This window comes from Pelobates fuscus, chromosome 2 (assembly GCF_036172605.1).
Source record: "Pelobates fuscus isolate aPelFus1 chromosome 2, aPelFus1.pri, whole genome shotgun sequence".
Taxonomy (NCBI): Eukaryota; Metazoa; Chordata; class Amphibia; order Anura; family Pelobatidae; genus Pelobates; species Pelobates fuscus.
Window position 1 is genome coordinate 31,921,252 of NC_086318.1, and position 21,088 is coordinate 31,942,339.

The 21,088-nt window shown below is 39.5% G+C and overlaps 1 protein-coding gene across 1 annotated transcript in view; it reads right to left on the reverse strand.

Moving 5' to 3' along the window:
• Nucleotides 1-13,400, reverse strand: part of LOC134586504 (adhesion G protein-coupled receptor F5-like) — a 125,853-nt gene extending 112,453 nt beyond the window's left edge. Inside the window, exons 1-2 of the mRNA XM_063442049.1 lie at nucleotides 13,311-13,400; nucleotides 12,137-12,249 (exon numbers count right to left, since the gene is read on the reverse strand). Coding sequence (XP_063298119.1) covers nucleotides 12,137-12,238 — 102 coding nt within the window. The 5' untranslated portion in view covers nucleotides 12,239-12,249; nucleotides 13,311-13,400. The remainder of the gene's footprint in view (nucleotides 1-12,136; nucleotides 12,250-13,310) is intronic.
• Between the last annotated feature and the right edge of the window lie 7,688 nt (nucleotides 13,401-21,088).

Genomic DNA, 21,088 nt, shown 5'->3' on the forward strand with positions numbered 1-21,088 from the left:
CAAGTGCAGTGGTAAAAAGCATTTTTTTCTGCCTTTTTGACACACAGTGAGTTTGTACTGTATATTTTGCAAACCTTATGTGTGCTACGGCTTTATAATACTTTATATGTTGCTCAGCTATGTTGTCTGAGTACAGCAATACCCCCGTATGTACCTTTGCCAGTTATATGGGGACGTTGAAGGGGCACATTTCAGACACAGCCATTGCAGGTTTTGTCAAACTTTGAATTTTTACGCTGTGTTGTTACCCCCCTTTGAAGTTTTTTAGCAGGCTATATATTCCAACTATCCCATAAAAGCATACTATTTCTTAAAGAAGACATCCCAGGGTATTTCAAAAGGCATATTTTGAACCTTAGTGGGGGATCATTTTTCTGCTAGCTTGTACCAAGTGTAGTGGTAATAAGCATTCTTTCTGCTTTTTTGACACACACCGTGAGTTTGTACTGTGTATTTTGCAAACCTTATGTGTGCTACAGCTATATAATACTTCCTATCTTGCTCAGCTATGTCATCTGAGCACAGCAATACCCCCATATGCACCTTTGCCAGGTATATGCGGACATTGAAGGGGCACATTTGAGACACAGCCATTTAAGTTTTTTTCAAACTTTAAATTTTTACGCTGTGTCCATATCCCACTTTTGAGGTTTGTTTGTAGGTTAATTATTCCAGCTACCCCATAAAGGCATACCATTTCTTAAAGAAGACACCCTAGGGTATTTCAAAAGATGTATTTTGAACCTTAGCGTGAAATCATTTTTCCGCTAGCTTGTACCAAGTGTAGTGGTAATAAGCATTTTTTACTGCCTTTTTTACACACACAATGAGTTTGTACTGTATATTTTGCAAACCTTATGTGTGCTACGGCTATATAATACTTCCTATCTTGCTCAGCTGTGTCATCTGAACACAACAATACCCCCATATGTACCTTTGCCAGGTATATGCGGACATTGAAGGGGCACATTTGAGACACAGCCATTTAAGTTTTTTTCAAACTTTACATTTTTACGCTGTGCCCATACCCCACTTTGGAGGTTTGTTTGTAGGTTAATTATTCCAGCTACCCCATAAAGGCATACCATTTCCTAAAGAAGACACCCCTAGGGTGTTTCAAAAGGCATATTTGAAACCTTACCGTGGTATAATTTTTTCGCTAGCCTGTACCAAGTGTAGCGGTAATACGCATTTTCACCCTTTTTTTTATTTTTTTTTAACTTTGTAAAAGTTTTTTTTAACTTTTAAAAAGTTTTATTTAGCATTTAACAACTTATTTTACTATTTTAAAACTTTGTTTAAAGTTTTCAAAGGTTTTTTTTAACTTTTTATTGTTTTTTATTTGTTTTTTTAACCCCTAACTAGCCTAACCGTAAATCCGCAAATTTCCCCACTAACTTCTACCCACCTTAGCTAAATAAATAAATATTTTAAAATATTTAAAATAATTAATTAAATACATTTAACCCCTGAGGATTAAAAAAAATAAAAGTTAGCCCTCAGGGGTTAAAAGAAAAAAATCAGATCACAGTGAGGGGGGGGGGTGGGATTTTGTTACTAACACTTATTTTTTTACAGCCAGAGACAGATCAGCACTGATCTGTCTCTCTGCAGTTCACAGCTCACACGGAGCTGCAGGGAAACAGATTGGGTTTCACTGCAGCACGTGTGATCACTCTGACTCCCGGTCAGAGCGATCACATGGGCTGAATCAGTGAAACTGCCCATGGTAGTGTGCCTCCGATAGGGAGACACACTACAGGAAGATTAACCCCATGATTGCCGCGATTGTGGCAATCAGGGGTTAATTTTCATTTATGACGGAAATTTTCCGTCATGCGTCCTTAAGGGGAGTGCTGCAATGACGGAAAATTTCCGTCATGCGTCCTTAACCCCTTCAGGACGGGTGGCGGACGAGGTCCGTCATCCTGGGGATGCCCTTAACGACGGGTGACGGACCTCGTCCGTCACGCGGTAAAATTAACGCCGTGATCGCGCAGTGCCGGCGATCGCGGGGTTAACGCTGTTGCTGGGTCCCTCTGAGTCAGGGGCAGACCAGCAACAGCAAGTCGCGATGTCCCAGCACATGTGATCGCTGTGACAGCCAGTCACAGCGGTCACAATACTGCTGGGATATCTGATCCGCCTCCCTCCACCTCTGGTGGGTTTGTGAAGTGGAGAGAGACGGATCGTTGCAACATTGTGTCCCAGAAATATACTGATTATCTTTCAAAGGTTCCTAATCCCTTTCCCCTTCCTTTAAAAAAAATATTAACCCTTTCCCTGCTGCTTGATCACTGCTAGCAGTGATCAATATACAGGTCACAGTACTTTACTGTGATCTATTTTTTTTTTTACACTTAAGGGATAAATTTAATTTTTTTTGTAACCCTAAGGGGTTCAATTTTATTCTTTTATTTTATTAATTTGTGATTTAGTTAGTTGGTGGGTGGAATTTAGTGGTAATTTGGGGAATTTAGTTAGGGGTTAAAAAAAAAAAAGTTTAGTTATTTAGTTAAAGTTTTCTTAGCTGTGTTAACTGTATTAAAAATGTTGCGAAAGTATAGCGCAGAGGAGGCGTATGCCCTGTTAGCCGCCGACTCAGAGGCGACCGACACTGCCTCAGAGAGTGACGCAGGGAGTGACGCAGGGGACAGGGACTATGTGCCAGATAGTGCAGTAACATCAGAGGAAATCGCTGATTCCCCTAATGTTCAATATGGCGCAGATGACTGGGTACCCCCTAATCATTTTTCGCCAGACATCCCAGTGTTCACTGCCAATCCTGGCATACAGGCTGACCTGTCTGGCTATAATGCGCTGGATTGTATGGAGCTGTTTTGGGGGGATGATTTTTGGGGGGAGGTAGTTACCCAGACGAATCTGTATGCGGAGCAATATCTTGCACGTAACCAAGACTCCCGAATCGCCAGGACAGAGAGATGGTACCCAACCAGTGTGCCAGAAATTAAACAATTCTGGGCACTGACCATGTTAATGGGGGTAGTTAAAAAGCCCACAATTAGAATGTACTGGACTAAAAATCCTATTTTTAATACCCCCATTTTTTCCCAGACTATGCATAGGGAGAGATATGAGGACATACTGCGTTTTATGCATTTAAATGACAATATGAAGTGCCCCCCAAAAGGTCATCCGCAGTATGACATTCTTTATAAAATACGCCCTATAATTTCCCACTTAAATGAAAAATTTGCCACTATTTACACCCCCAAAAAACAAATTTCAATTGATGAGTCCCTCATGAAATATAAGGGAAGACTGGGATTTAGACAATACATCCCATCCAAAAGATGTATGGGATCAAATTTTATAAATTATGTGAAAGTGGCAGTTTCTCTGTATACACCTTCCGTGTATATGAAGGAAGGGATAGCCACCTTGATTCCCCAGGTTGCCCAGATATAATAGGGACAAGTGGGAAAATTGTCTGGGACTTAATAATGCCATTACTCAACAAAGGTTATCACTTATACATCGATAACTTTTATAACAGCATCCCACTCTTACAAATGCTGTACTGTTTTGAGACTGTGGTCTGTGGCACTATCAGGAAGAGTCGCACAGGTTTCCCAAAGGCTCTAGCAGAAAAAAAAATAAAAAAGGGGGAAACAGTAGCTCTCTGCCAGAATGAACTGCTGGCACTCAAGTACCGCGATAAAAAGGAGGTTTTCATCCTAACTACCATCCATGGGGAAAACACTCGCAGGGTCGCAGTTCGTGGCAGAGAGGAATATAAACGGGTGCCAGTCTGCATTCAGCAATATAATCGGCACATGGGGGGAGTTGATCTATCCGATCAACGAATGCAGCCGTATCTAATCATGCGCAAAACCAAGGCATGGTACAAAAAAGTGGGCATATATATAATGCAGACGGCAGTCCACAATGCCTTTATTATTTTTAAAAAGGCAAATGCTGAGCTGAAATGCACATTCCTTTCATTTCAATTTCAGCTAATTTCTGGGTTACTTGAGTGCCACAGAGGGGGACCATCAGTGGAGCCTAGCAGAAGAATGGAGGCAGGTCACTTCTGCTTTAAGATTCCACCAACCCCTAAAAAACAAAAACCCCAGAAAAGGTACAGGGTGTGTTACAATAGGGGCGTAAGAGTTGAGACAAGCTATTACTGCCCTGATTGCCAGGGCCGGCGCTAACATTAAGGCGAATAAGGCATTCGCCTAGGGCGCCGGCCTCTGGGGGGCGCCCACCGGGAGGTTTCCTGGTGGGCTGCCTGGGGCTGGTGTGCTGGGCGAACGGTTTCTTAGCCACCCCCCAGCGCAGTCATTCAGCTGCTGGGCTCTCTCTGCAGCCACTTGCCTGCTCGGGAGAGGGGTATGCTGTAACCCCAGCACCCGAGCAGAGCACTCAGCTTCCAGCAGGCAGGGGAAGCCGGGACATGACTTGGTATCCCGGCTGCCCCCTGCCTGTGAACACCGGAAGCACTCTGAGGGGAGCAGGAAGCAGCATGTGCTCATAGTGCACGGCTCTCCTGCTCCCCCCACCAGGAACAGCACCAGCTACCTGCAGGATGGACCCCTCTGCTCCATTCACAGCACTTATGAATGGTAGATCTGAAGGTAAGGGGAACTGATTATGTGTATGAGTGTGTGATGGTAAATTAGTCTGTGTTTATTGAATTGCTGTGTTTTTGTGTGTAAATAAAGTGTGACTATATGTAAAGTGGTGTGAGTTTGTGCTTGAGTGACAGTGTGTGCGTTAGTGAGAGTGTGTAACTGAAATTGTGTGTGCATGTCAGTGACAGTGTGTGTGTGTGTGTGTGTGTGATACTGTGTGTTAGTGACTGTAAATTACATTGTGCATGTCAGTGAGAGTGTGTAAGTGACACTGTGTATGTCAGTGAGTGTGTGTGTGTCAGTGAAGCTGTGTGTATGTCAGTGATAGTGTGTGAGTGTCACTGTGTGTGTGTTAGTGACATTGTGTATGTCAGTGAATGTGTAACTGACACTATGTCAGTGAGAGTGTGTGTTAGTGAAAGTGTGTGAGTGACACTGTGTATGTCAGTGTTTGTGTGTTTAACTGGCACTGTATGTCAGTGAGTGTGTAAGCGACACTATGTATGTCAGTGAAAGTGTGTTAGTGAAAATGTGTATGTATGTCAGAGTGTGTGTGACAGTGTGTGTGCTAGTGTGTGACCATGTAATTAGATACTTATATGTTAAATTATATTTAAAATATATGTTAATAGAATTCTATATTAAACCGAAAAAATGTTAGTAGTAACATAAATTAAATCTCAATATTATTACAAATGAAACAGCACCACATGCATTGAAAAAGAGTGTGTGGATATATTTATTAGGCGGTATGTGTCTATTGATCTATGCATTCGGCAGTATGGGTGTATGAATGTATTTATTAGGCGGTGTGTGTGTGTGAGGATTTAAGTAATGTGCATATGGTTGATTGTATGTAATAGGCAGTCTGTGTGGATGGATGTATTAGGCAGTGTGTTTATATGTATGCATATACTGGATGAGTGTTTTTACGCAGTGTGTTCATTACAATTCAGAATTTAGTAAATAAACCTGTGAGAGAATGTAGTTGCCTTCATGAGGGAGCGGCAAAATGGATTGCTGCCTAGGGCGTCAAGAATCCTTGCACCGGCCCTGCTGATTGCCCCTCTCAGCCCGGCCTATGTATTGGCCATTGTTTTAAAGTTTTCCACACCCAGGCCGAATAAGCAGACCCGTTTTGGGGTGTGATTTTAGTCAACTGTCTGGTTACCAAATCTTGGCTTTGTCTCCCGTTTATCCTGTCTTCTCTGATCCTTGACCTCGGCTTGTCCTATCGTTGTTCCGTTTCTCTTTACCCCTTTGACCTCGGCTTGTACCTTGACTATTCTCTGCTTGTATAGCCCGGCCATTCTAAGGACCGGTATTACAAGTTTCTCTCTCTGTGTTCTCTCTCTTTGTGGTCTGTCTGTGTTTTGGAATCCGTGACAGCGTTGCCCGTGACACATTGTTGCACTAAGAGGACATAGCTGAGCAACATATTAGGTGTTCTACTGCCATAGCACACATAAGGATTACAAAATATACAGTAACATCTCCAAGTGTGTGTCAAAAAGGCAGAAAAAATGCTAATTGTAACTAGACTTGGTACAAACTAACAAAAAAATGATCCTACGCTAAGGTTTAAAATATGCCTTTTGAAATACCCTGGGGTGTCTACTTTAGGAAATGGTAGGCCTTCATGGTTTTTTTTTAAACTTTCCAACTGCAATAATGCCCCAAATTGAAGCATAGGCCAATTAAATCCATCTCTCAAAATTGTACTGTAAATACTGAAATGGATAGGTCTCCTATATGGCACTGTAGCTTCACGAAATAGTGCCAAAGACATACAATAGGGGTGTCATTTTACTCAGAAGACTTAGCTGAGCATAATTTGGGGGGTTTGAACTTAGTGGCACATGTGAAATATACAGAATGCCTAGCAAAAATGCAATCCATATGTAAAAAACGCACAAAATTATTTTTACCACATAATTTGGCATATATTGGTGAAAAAATGGGGGCATGTTAAGGCACAATGTGCACTTTATGAGATACCCTGGAGTGTCTACTTTTACAAATGGTAGGCCTTTGTGGGGGTTTTTTGAACAGCCAAACTGTTATAATACCCCAAATGGACACATAGGCTCATTAAATCCGTCCCTCAAAATTCTACTTTGAATACTGAAAAGGACAGGTCACCTAAATGGCACTGTAACTTCACGAAATAGTGCCAAAGACATACAATGGGGGTGTCATTTTACTCAGAAGACTTAGCTGAGCGTAATTTGGGGGGTTTAAACTTAGTGGCACATGTGAAATATACACAATGCCTAGCAAAAATGCAATCCATATGTAAAAAACGCACAAAATTATTTTTTACCACATACTTTGGCATATATTGGTGAAATAATGGGGGCATGTTAAGGCACAATATGCACCTTATGAGATACCCTGGAGTGTCTACTTTTACAAATGGTAGGCCTTTGTGGGTTTTTTTTGAACAGTCAAACTGTTATAATACCCCAAATGGACACATAGGCTCATTAAATCCGTCTCTCAAAATTCTACTGTGAATACTGAAATGGATAGGTCTCCTGTATGGCACTGTAACTTCACGAAATAGTGCCAAAGACATACAATGGGGTTGTCATTTTACTCAGCAGATGTAACTGAACACAAGATAAAACTTTGTACAGGAATAGCACACACCAACTTTACAAAATACACATGAGAAGTTCATTGTTATAAGTTTGTGTGCCAAAAACAAAAAAAAAACACAATTTTACTCCAATATTTAGCAGAGGTTGGCGGTGAAATGGCTACATAGAAAGTGTCAAAACAACCTTAGGTAAATAGCCTGTGGTGTCTACTTTATATAAATATATACTTTTGTGTGGCAATTTTGTTTTCTTGTATGGCTATTAGGCTTACAAGACAAACATACCAAATTCTAAAATCGCTCCACATTAAAATTTTATTTTACTCCTTGTGCTTTGTGACCTGTAACTACCAAAAAAACCTTAAAATCCCAGACACATTATATATTCTGTAAATCAGAACAAATAAATGAATTTATTTTTAATTACTTTCCTTAACCTGCACTAATTATGCACACATTATGATTGCAAAAACTGTATAAAAAACAAACAATATGTTTCATTTTTTTTGCATTTTTCTGTATTTTTTTTTATAATAAGTAAGCATTTATATATATATATATATATATATATATATATATATATATATATATATATGTCATATCAAATTAAAGCCCTTTCTGTCCTTTAAAAACAGTATATAATATGTGCCGGTGCAATAAATGAGAGAGATGCAAATTGCAGTTGAACGCAAACAGCAAGAAAATGCAAAAATTGCTTGTGTCATTAAGGGTATGTCCAGCTTCTGAAGCTGTGTCCTTAAGGGGTTAAGGGGTTAAGAAAGAGAAATAGAAACATTGTTTATATTGTTTACATTTTTTTTAATGCATGTTTTCACTATGCTGACCTCCAGGTGTAAAGACCAGATTTGCCTGACAGAGAACTAAGATGGAGGCACTCAGTTGCACGACAAAGGGAAGTGACTTTCTACATTTAATTAAATGTTTTACCTCATAAATTCACATTTCTTAAATATAGGGATGGGTAAACATAATATTACAAATCCTTGGGAGTAACATCTCCTTTTTAATTCCAAAATGAAATCCATACTAAACACTAAGCCATAAAATACCAAACTACTGTAACATGCAGGTAACGTTTTATCTATCCTCAATGTCTATCTCTAATGTAATACCCCCCTTAATTTATAGTTAGATTATCTGAGTGGTTGCAAATGTAAGTTTTTGATTTTGTATTCTCCAGAAAAGGTTTGGTAGTGATATTGAAAATACAAATCACCCTCTGATGACCTTATTACTTCTAGAGGGCTTTTTCAACTATTGATGTGTGCTGGACATTTTTCTTTTTAGATTCTACAGAAAATGGTTGCAGAGCCTGTTCCTGCATCTTTAAGGAGTCAGTACATATTTATGAGTGGCCCTTTTTTATATGCAATTTTAATAAGGTGGGAGAATAAAGATTAATTGAGCTTGCTAAAGGCATTTGAGCATAGGCTAGCCCAATCCGTCCAGAAATATTATGCACAACGCAGCACACACAGAATATTGGAATGGAGGGAACATTCCGAACCTATCATTATATATTAACCCTTTAATGTGTTGCATGTGTTCCCCCCCAGGCATACAGGTGCTAATGTTTTTTTTCCCTTTTTTGTTGCTTCTGTTGTTTGCATTTGTTTACTACGTTTTATTTTTTTAATTTTATTTTTTGTTTTTTTAGAGTAATTAAACACTACTGCCAACTCAGAACCATTCACCATAAAGCATGTCCATCACATATACGGGTCCCATAATTAATATTTATTTTGTGGTTAATGGGTGATTAGCCGAGCTGACAAGCACTGCCTCCCATATATAATTCTATGCATCTAAGCCAGAGCATTTTACTGTCAAAATTATTTCATGATGTTACTGACATCGCTGAGAAAGGGTAGCCGTGAATGCTGGTAAAATAATTAGATCCTTGGTAATATACCCAAAAGGAAATAAAATAATTTTATCTGTTACACAGAAATTATCATACACAAACAAGACAAAGTAAAGTTACATCATCAGTCTCGAGTATATCAATATGTATATACAAATATACACAAACATTCACACCAGCAGTAATATATGCACAAATACATAGTCATTCTGACAATACATACACACATGTACACGCTATATACACACAATCTGTTTCAGCTATGAGCCAAAATTGAGAGTGATCCTTCCCCCGCACATACAAATTATGTCACAAGCTCACATAACATAAGATAAACATTTGCTCCCCCACTATATTTGACAGGTAGCCTCAAAGTCTTCAATGAGAATATCTATGCTTTGGCTGCCATTAGTTCTATTCATCAAAGAACATAAACGACAATTTTCGAGAAAGCAATAGCTAAACTTTAACTTATGTTACATTGTTCATGACATGCGCACAGTAGTTATTCGGCCTGTGGCATTTTTACCCTCAGAAAACACAGACACCGTATTTCTGTTGGAAATATAAAACTCCACAGCTTTATTTTATTGTAATAAAACAAGATAACAAATTGGGGTCATTGCCGCGTAATAATAATTTATTACCATCCCCTTCCGTACAGAATTACCCTGGCAATGACCCCATACCATAAACAATATAAATAACACAAAGCCTACCAAAGAGGCCCCATAACCATAACTTTCTTAACTGTAGGGGTGTACCAAGACACCCCTACACCACCAGGTTCGGAGCCACCGTTGAGCTCGAACCAACATACCACTTACCACTCTGATAAAGGGAGTGTACAGGCACTCTTCCATTGGATAGGTGCTGGATATCTGGGTAACCCACTCCTGATACCTCAAAGTAATATATACAACAACAAATGATACTGCACTCTATTATATAAAGTAATTATGTAAGGCAAATACTTGCAAATATAAATTTATTAAATATGTAAAGATAATAAATATCTCAGAAAATAATTCCTATAATGAATGATGTACATCCCATCACACCATGAACACCTTAATAGCAATAAATCTACTAAACCATCCACTATAAGACCCCAATACAGTCCGACAATGTCAGTCAAGTGCGTACCAAAAGGCACTATATGGTAGAGAGCCCTCTATCCACTTTGCAAAATATATACAAGAGTCCATCAGCAGAGCAGTGTTGAACAAGATGTATATAAAAAAAGGATATATCCAAAAATATGAAAAAAAAAAGAAAAAAGAAAAAAAGGAAAAAAAGCATATTTTTGTATATATCCTTTTTTATATATACATCTTGTTCAACATTGCTCTGCTGATGGACTCTTGTGTATATATTTTGCAAAGTGGATAGAGGGCTCTCTACCATATAGTGCATTTTGGTACGCACTTGACTGACATTGTCGGACTGTATTGGGGTCTTATAGTGGATGGTTTAGTATATTTATTGCTATTAAGGTGTTCATGGTGTGATGGGATGTACATCATGCATTATAGGAATTATTTTCTGAGATATTTATTATCTTTACATATTTAATAAATTTATATTTGCAAGTATTTGCCTTACATAATTACTTTATATAATAGAGTGCGGTATCATTTGTTGTTGTACACTTACCACTCTGGCCTAATCCAGCCTAACCTTAGCCTAGCCACTTGATACTCCTCTTCCATCCCAATTACCCAAGCCCTATCCCACCACTGTGACCAAACGGGAAACTTCCAAAACCTAGGGAGGGTGGGAGGGACAATTAACAGGTAAGTGCAGATTCTGATTAAAATGGCCACTTACTAAAATGGCCATTTAATATACTCCTTTCTTCTCCACCAATTTTACACCCCAATCCTAATTACCCACCCCTAATTCTTTAACTTCACCTGCCTACTCCTTGGCTCTGTCAAGGCCCACTCCCCTGACTGCGCTGTTCCATGGGCTTCACTATTTTGTCCATGTGTTTTCACAAATAAAACTACTGCTTAGTTCTGAGCAACATACGTCAAGCTTCATCTTGCTATGGTTTATGTGGATTGTTCGGTACTGCCTTTGAAATAAATGGAAAATCCATGATTTGCTGAGATATTTTTGATGCATTCAGATTTGGTGAACACTCATTGTAGTGGCTGTAAATCCCGAGGATTGCTGCAAAAGGGTCAGTCTATGCACCAAAAACTATGTGAGCTTAATTAACTGGTTTTGGTCTTTAGATCATGTGCCTGCATTCTCACTCAAAGATATATCTATTTTGTACCCATCTTATTTACAATGTCAGTAACAATGTGTGTTAGAGAGCAATGTTTACTTTGGGACTTGTAAGAACCATGTGAGGTGTTCCCAGCTCTGTTATTTGCCTACTAATGAAAACATAATGCATTGCTCCCTGCCAGCAGCCCCCTGTGTGAGATGTGCATCTCACAAGGAGACAGAAGAGATTCGCCTAGAAAGAATGTTTCTGTATTAGAGAAGTAGCTTTTATTCTGACCCTTTATACCACAATTTTTTTAAAAAACATTTTTCATATAATTTGTAAAAATTCCATTTTAATAATGTTGTACATTTATTTTTATTACACATTATTTCCATGTGTGTTTTAAAGCTTTTAAATGTGTTTGGGGTATATTCCCTAAATTATTATTTCAGTAGCTGTTCATAATATGTTATATTATGGAAAAAAAAAAGGTGTTGGAAAGATTGATAAATCGTTTGCGTCACCAAAAACATGGCATATTTTAAAATAGTGTTTAGGTTGCCAAATAAGCAAAAGATTTACAAAAAAATGTTTCAAATTTTCACCGGATATTAGACATCAATTTCTGGGAACACTTTATTTGTTTATGAAAGACCTGTGAAAATGTATCACATCTCTAAAAGGATTAAAGAATCAGGCTATATTATAGAATGATTCAGCAGCCGATTCATTTTTAGTATATCAATAAGTAGATACAAGACAGAACAGACTGAGTTAAACAATAATACAGTAAAGCACAATTGTAAATGTTTTTTTAATGCACTCACGTTTGTGATGTTTCCCTGCTGATCGCTGGCCATGCCAGTTTTGGGAATTTCCAATAAAAAGAAACAAATTAATAGACATTGTTTCCTTGATAGTCTTATCATGTTCCTGTAAACTAATGGGGAAAAAATCAACGTTATAAACACGATTTGCAGCTATTATATAATATAACATTGTTTTTAATCAGCTCAAATATTATGCAGTAATTGAGAAAAGCAAAGGGTTACATGTGAAACGAATGAGGTTGGGTACGTTGGAATAGTCAACTTGAGATTTGGAACAATCACCACTTAACTGCCCTGAGCTACCAGTAAGGGGAGGGAGACAGGGGATAATGTCAGCTCAGACTAATTATGACAATTCTTTTCAAGCTCATTCATAGTAAGGGTTTACTTCGCTCGTTGAATACCAGTTCATCCTTTCAAGTTCATGAGAGGTTTTCTATCCAGGTAGCAGAAAATATCTATACGCTGGTTTATTCAAAAATGCGTGAATTATTCGAATTTTACATTTTATACCAATATAGTCAAACAGAAATCCCACTTGACAAGTTTCCAGTAAAGCTATTCTGGCCTGAAATGGTAAAATCATTTTAAATTCCTTACAGCAGGTAAGAACCATACCAAGGCAACCAATCAATATACTGGATAAAATGACATATAACTTACACTAACATTGAGCGTGTGGAGACAGGATTGTAGGTGCTTAGGCTTTTATTAAAGCAGGTATCAGCACCTCCAAATCTCTGGCCCTGGGTGCACAGGGTACATTTAGGGGGTGCATGTGGCTATCACAATTTCATTACACAAATTGAAACATGAAATACTATAGCACTGTGATGGCTTAAATTGGCACTGCGTGCATTTTGGAACTACATTACCCATGATGCTCAGCCAACAGAAAATAGTAAATTAAGGGTTTGTTCTTTTAATATTGGGAGAATAGTGAGCCAATTGTCCAAGGAATTCAACATTAGCTCATAAAACAATTCACGTTTGTGATTATCAATAGTTGAAATTATCAACATGAAATTAGTAAAGTTCAGAGACAAAATACTTTATCAGTTCTTTATCCAAAATCCATCTGATGAATAGGAAATGTGTGCAAATATGTCCAATTCAGTGGACCCTTATTATTTAATATTTCATTGAAACCATATCGCAGCATAACACCTACCTTTAATCCATTCATTTATAGCTCAGCTCCTCGTCAAATTGTTGGTCTTCCTTTATCACTCCGATAGCACATTCTAACATATAACAACATTCAAACTGAAAACAAGAATAAGTCATGGGGTTAAACAAAAACAAAAAAAATCACCTTTGAACAAACTATTGGATGAGTAATCATCCAATCGGTGATTTTTTAAAGCAGACTTCCGGATTCTGTGCACCTCTTCAGTTATTTGGCCTCTAGCTATTGAACTATCACTCAGTGTTTGGAATGCTCTTTCAGGCTGCATACGGTTTAGAATTCTTCTGTATGTTGTAAAAACAAATATGAGCGAGATGAGAAGGCGCAAAAACGTTATAGGGGAGCTGTGACCTCCTGTGTGTCACGATTCGGGGAACCCAACACGCTAACACACACACACACACACAGAAAAGGTGCAGTACCGGACCTTAGAGTGGCCGGGCTAAGCACACAAAGAATAGTCAGGAGACAAGCCGAGTAAGGGGAACCAGAAGACAGAATAACGAGAAACAAGCCGAGGTCAAAGGGTAGGAGAAAGTCACAAAGTCAGATTGACAAGCCAGAGAGTACGTAACCAGAAACACAAGTTCAGTAGCAATACTAGCAAGCAAAGACCACAACAGAAAATAACAACTCAAAAGACACGGTGTAATAAATATCAAAAAAAATAAATAAAACGGGCAGCAACACACATATATAAGCGACTAGATCTGAGTGTAGGCTCACGAAATAAAATGCATGTGCGCACCTAAATAAACTGAAAAAGTAAACAGAAATGTTTATACCAATATAAATATATTTATTATTAGATGATTAATAAAAAGATAGCCAAATAACTCTACAATTAGTAAAATTGATATAATATATGGTATATAGTAGAATATGGCTATCTAGAAATATAAAAAATCATACAGTAATATAGACATGAAAAAATAAATAGCATAAACATAAAACAACTCAGTAGAAGTACCTAGCCTCGGTGGGGGCCCCCACCGAGGTGTATACCGGAGGAATAAGTGGGAGCAGGACGGAATCCGACGTGTAGGGAAAATAATGCTGAACCGCGGTCGGAATCTTCTAAAAAGACCGCGGTAAGTAGAGAAGGCACTCCAGCAGGGAACGTGTTGCACCACGGTCGGTGCCTTCAAAAAAGACCGCGGTGTACGAAGACCGGCCGGCAGCAGAACACGCTTCAAGTGAATACTCACGGAGATTCCTGCACCCGACCTCTTCCTGCAACGGCTGATCAAGGTGTCGAGTTTAGCAGCTGTGGCTCATCGACGCGTTTCGTCCCGCCCACGGGACTTTCTCAAGATAAAGGAACAGCCACAGTTCAAACTTTATATACACCCACCAATTAACCAATAAATACAAAGTAAATGAAAAAAATGAATAAAGATGAAATAGAAATAGCAACTAAAATAATCAACAAAGCTACCCATAGAGCACACAGAGGAAAAGGGTGACTCCCTGAGACATCCATGTACCTACATATATTTTTAAAAAACATAAAGGACCAAAATGTACCAATAAACATCTATAGTAAAGAGCCCCTGTAACTTAAGGGGACAGATGCTGATCATGTACATAAATGACAGTTAGCTTCAAGAGTGGTCTAGAATCATCGATATCAATAGTATGTAATATATCTCATGATATTTATACAAAAAGATATCTGTACCAAACCAAAAACCAACATAGAAAAAAAATGCAAATATAAGCAAACCAAAACGAACCAAATGGATTTGGAACGCGATCTATAATCGTAGGTGCTTATGGTAGGTACCCCCTAATATTTACACAGAACCATCTGATCAGGACCCACAAACGAAAACCACAGAGCCAGCATAAAGATATATGAATGTGAATAAATGTGAAATACAAAAGGAAAAACCAATAGAAGTAAAGCCCTTAAAATAGATCTAACTCCTCATTCAGGCCGTTGGGTGTCATGGTATTCAACCTAAAGATCCACATGGATTCGCATTTGATAAGTTCCCTCTTCCTCTTGGCCAAATCTTGGAATGGGGGAATATGTGTTAGGCCCAATAACCTGATGCCAGAAGGATTATTATCATGGAAAGTGAAAAAGTGTCGAGCTACTGAAGATTTGCAGTTGTTACGAATTATAGCTGTTCTGTGTTCACGGAACCTACATTTCAAGGGTCTTATTGTTTGGCCCACATACTGCCGATCACAGGGACAGATTAACAAGTATACCACAAAGGAGGTATTACAACTGATATCTGATTGAACGAAAAAATTTTCAGAACTATTAAACGGGCTAAAACTTGAGATAGAATGCCAAATATAGCCACATGTCAGGCATTTGGTGTGACCACAACGTTTACTTGTGAGGCCCTTATTTGTCAGTGTCGTTTTCCTCTCTTTGTGGCACGGCAATTTGGAGGGTGCTAGAATGTTCTTCAAGCTCGGTGCTTTCCTGAATGTAACTCTTGGTGAATCCGAGATGCAAAAGGATAACCAAGGATCTTTCCTCAGAATGGGCCAGTACTTATATAAAGTTTGTATATAAAGTTTGAACTGTGGCTGTTCCTTTATCTTGAGAAAGTCCCGTGGGCGGGACGAAACGCGTCGATGAGCCACAGCTGCTAAACTCGACACCTTGATCAGCCGTTGCAGGAAGAGGTCGGGTGCAGGAATCTCCGTGAGTATTCACTTGAAGCGTGTTCTGCTGCCGGCCGGTCTTCGTACACCGCGGTCTTTTTTGAAGGCACCGACCGTGGTGCAACACGTTCCCTGCTGGAGTGCCTTCTCTACTTACCGCGGTCTTTTTAGAAGATTCTGACCGCGGTTCAGCATTATTTTCCCTACACGTCGGATTCCGTCCTGCTCCCACTTATTCCTCCGGTATACACCTCGGTGGGGGCCCCCACCGAGGCTAGGTACTTCTACTGAGTTGTTTTATGTTTATGCTATTTATTTTTTCATGTCTATATTACTGTATGATTTTTTATATTTCTAGATAGCCATATTCTACTATATACCATATATTATATCAATTTTACTAATTGTAGAGTTATTTGGCTATCTTTTTATTAATCATCTAATAATAAATATATTTATATTGGTATAAACATTTCTGTTTACTTTTTCAGTTTATTTAGGTGCGCACATGCAAGACCACAACAGGGCAGGGAGGAACAGGAAAGGTAAGTATTTAAACCATAAGGTTAATTCTGATTGGATAATTTCCAATCAGAATTAACAGTCACACGTGGGAGATATTTAGACCTCCCACTGTGATTGAGGCACTGTGCCTTTAACGCCGGGTCAGGTGACTAACCCCGGCGTGTAATATATTGGGCGGTCTCCCAGCGTGCAGCGTCATTCATGCTGCCGCTGGGGGACGTGGAGGAAGACGCGGGCGGCATCCGAGGCTGGAAGGATGCCGCTCGCCGAGCCCACGTGGAGGAGAGGACCGCGGACGGCTGGAGGGTGAGTACTGCGAGCGGAGTGCAGCCTCCCCTCGCAGCCGCCCGCGGGATCCCGACACTGTGATTTTTAATATTCTGTTTTTTTATCGCCTAGATTTAACAAATAACAAATTTGTTGTAAAATATTAAATTTACTTTAAATTTCCAAAAACTCACACGTAATGAATAACGCTAATGAGAAACTTACGTTAGATAATTTTAATTTAGCATAGCCTCAGAGTTCAGCCTCTCTCTTTTGGAAGCCCCCAGTACGTAGCCCCATTTAAGTAATCAACCTTAAGCGCCTTATATTTGACACAGTTCATCTGGTTCATTTTTATTGTATTCTTTACCTCTATATCTGTGTTGGCTGCTATAACAATATGGCTTTATTTGAAAACAGAAGCAGATATGGGCAAAACATAGATGCTCTGTTTGACAATGAAGACTCTGACTCTTTGAATGTCAACCAATTAACCAAAATTAAATTACATGGCTGTAAATTTTTGTTAGAAAAAACAATGGGGAAAGAAATTAAAACAAAATGGGAAATATCAACCCTAGAAAAATATAATAGGAAAAATAACACCTAGGGATCTAAGCAGTGGCGTTTATACCGGGGTCGCAGGGGTCGCCAGGGGTCCAGTGGTGCTGCTGGGCGACCGGTCACCGGGCGGGCTGTCTGGCTGTCTGGCTGGCGGGCGCACGAGGGAGCACTCTCCCCTGAGCACTCTCTGCCCAGCCCCCTCACGCGCCGCGTACTGATGCCGGAACATGACGTCATATTCCGGCTTCGGCATCAGTACGCGGCATGCGAGGGAGCTGGGCAGAGAGCGCTCAGGGGAGAGTGCTCCCTCGTGCGTGCGCCCGCCAGCCAGACAGCCAGCCCGCCGGTGACCCCAGGGAATCCCTTCAGCTGTCCCAAAGGTAATGAGGCTGGGGGATTAAATTTAAAAAAAAAAACATGTGTATGTGTGTTAATGTTAGTGTGTGTGTTAGTGTGTGTGTGTGTGTCTGCTAGTGAGTGTCAGTGAGTGTGTTAGTTTGTGTGTCTGTTATTGAGTGTGTGTCTGCTAGTGAGTGTCAGTGTGTGTGTTAGTTTGTGTATCAGTGAGTGTGTGTGTGTCAGTGAGTGTGTTACTGTGTGTGTCTGTTACTAAGTGTATTTGTGTGTCTGTTAGTGAGTCTGTTTGATGTCTGTTAGTGAGTGTGTGTTTGTCAGTGAGAGTGTATGTTTTGTAAGTGAGTGCGTATGTGTGTCGCTGAGTGTGTCTCTGTCAGTAAATGTGTGTGTCTGTTAGCTAGTGTGTATGCGTCTGTTTGTGAGAGTGTGTGTGTTTAAAACCCCTTCGGCACTTACCTTTCTCCAGCGCCGGACTCTCTTGGCGCTGGGGATCCCTCCGCCCCAATCCGCCTTTCAGCTCCGAATGCGCATGCGCGGCAATAGGAGCGCGCACATTCAAACCGCCCATAGGAAAGCATTACTCAATGCTTTCCTATGGACGTCCAGAGTCTTCTCACTGTGATTTTCACAGTGAGAATTGCGGAAGCGCCTCTAGCGGCTGTCAGTGAGACAGCCACTAGAGGCTGGATTAACCCTCAGTGAAACATAGCAGTTTCTCTGAAACTGCTATGTTTTCAGCTGCAGGGTTAAAACTAGAGGGACCTGGAACCCAGACCACTTCATTGAGCTGGTGTGATGTAGGTGTCTGTAGTGGTCCTTTAAGTGTGTGTGCATCTGCATGCACTGGCATACATACCCCGGTCGCAGGGGTCGCAGCCCTGCGACCCCTGCGACCAGGTGCCCGCCGCCATGTGTTGCGGAGTAAGCGCGGGGGGGCCCACGGATCAATTTTCGCACAGGGGCCCCATGGGTTTTGTGTAAGGTTCTCTAAAGACCCATCTTTTGACCAAGAGGAAGAAGATTTTATGACACAATGGAACAAGAAACTAGAAAGTTTCTCCTTTGGCCTGATGGATTTGATCATTGAAAGGAGGCAGTAAAATCTAGATAAATTAGATAAGAAAATTAATTAATTACAAGCCTATCTAATAAATAACACCACCCCCGAAGAATTCAATGTGATCACGGAGGATATAAAAAAAGAGTCTTGATAAACTAGAAACGGCTGTCATTGAAACTAAAAAAAAGTATTTGAGAGACAAAAATGATTATGCTTACAATTGAGTAAGAACATACTCAAAATACAAAAACACAAATGGTATGAACAATTTTAGGTCCACAGAAAGAGGGATGTACAACAAGATCCAATAGGCCCATACAGGGCCAAATAGAGACCTTCCAATTAGGAAAAGATTTAATAGTAACAATAGTCTATTCCTAAGAAACCTCAGACCAACAATGAGGAAAGGATACCATTTAGACCTAGAGAGAGACACACTGAGAGTAGACAAAGACAAAATTCACTTGAACAAGTAGTCAGGAGGAAGAAATATAAAACAAGGGCAAATGACACGTATAGATCCACAACATATAATACGCAACGGGATAAACCCAGTACATCTAGACATCAAACTATGAGAACCCTAGACGACAATGTTTTATCTTACAATAAATATTCTCATTTAGATCGAGCATCCAGACTGAAGGATTTTTGGGAACTCAAGGAGATAGAGAGGCACAAAATACCTCCTACATCCCCAAAATCCCAGGGCAAACGGAGGTGGCCATTAGAGGAAGGGGAACTAAAGGAGGAGTTCATGTACAAAAGAGGAAAGAAAGACAGACAGTGACCCAGACAGGAATTTTTAACCTCACAAATAGAACATTATCCACACCCCAACGTGCAATATTAGGAAAAATTAACACCTACAGTTGCAAGAAAAAGTATGTGAACCCTTTGGAATGGTATGGATTTCTGCACACATTTATTAATTAATATATTTAATATTTTTATTTTATTATTCTTTTATATATATTCTTTATGGGCTATATATGGCCAAAATAGGTCTTTTTAATTATGTTTTTAATAAGTGTGTTTTTTTTAACACACGTTTTAATTAAGTCCCATTCTTTTTATTCTTTTTATTTTTAAATATATGATGCTGTCATGTGGTCCCTTTTGGGAAGCTGGTCAAATGTTTTGCACTGTAATACAAGGGAACGTATATGTATATGAGATGTTGGGTACATTGATTATGTGGATGATGATTATTGTTTCTTACTCTTGGCTATGTGTGATTACACATTATATAGCTTATTTGCAGAATTTGCTAGTCCATACATAATTATTATGTTGCACTTATTAATGTCTTCAAAAAGATCGAGTGCTTAATGTTCTGTTTCTCAGTTTTTTTAAACATTCTGGATACCATGAACTTGTCCCGAATTACTAAGCTGGTCAGTATTATGCCAACACTTAAAATGGCGATATCACTAACCCGGAAGTGACGTTAGACGATCTCCGATACATCACTCATACGGAACTAAGCATAGACAGCTGAGCGAGCTGACACCCCCCCACCCCCAGATCAACGGACTGATTGGAGGATACACAACACAGCGCATGACGAACCGCCAGGAACAAAACTGGCAGACTGAGCAGAGATGAGGACACCGATTGAGAAAGCCTGTTGGTTCAGGCAAAACGCATCTCGGACAACTTTGGACGGCATATTTTCTATTGTGGGACTCAATACTTGTAGTATTTTTAATTTGTTTGTTTTTATAACCATTATTTTTGTTAATAAATTGTTTAATTTTATCTCAAAGTTCCCTTTTTTGCCGTTGTCCTCTGCTGCAAAGAAGAGTTGTGCCCTCTTAAAGGCACAGTGCGCATTATTCTGAGAGCCCAGTTATTTGGCTCTCAATAAGGTGAGCAGTGATTGATATGTCTTATTCACATTTATAGTGAAGATAATACACTATATCTGCTTTATCTTTCCTTTTTGAGTACTCTACACCCCTGCATAGAAGAAGTTTTGGTATTATCTTGAAATACCTCTGCGTATGAGATTTGAGCCTATCCCCCCAAGGCTCTGTACCATGTGAGTGTGCTTCATATAGATACTCTACCACTCTGTGTATCTAGGCATACTGAACAATATTCTGTTTATGTTTTACCTATAGACACTTTGCTTTAAGTTTACTACCTTTCCTAAGGGTAAGTGTATTTATCTAGCGTTCCACTGGGTTTTTGTTTGATGTGGTTGGCTCTCTTCACTCAAACTACACTCCACTATCTGGTTTGCATGTTTATAGTGTAAGGTTAGAGGTACCTACACGAATGTTGAGCAGCTTGTCTAAACTCTTTATATAATCAACCTTAAGCGCCTTATATTTGACACAGTTCATCTGGTTCA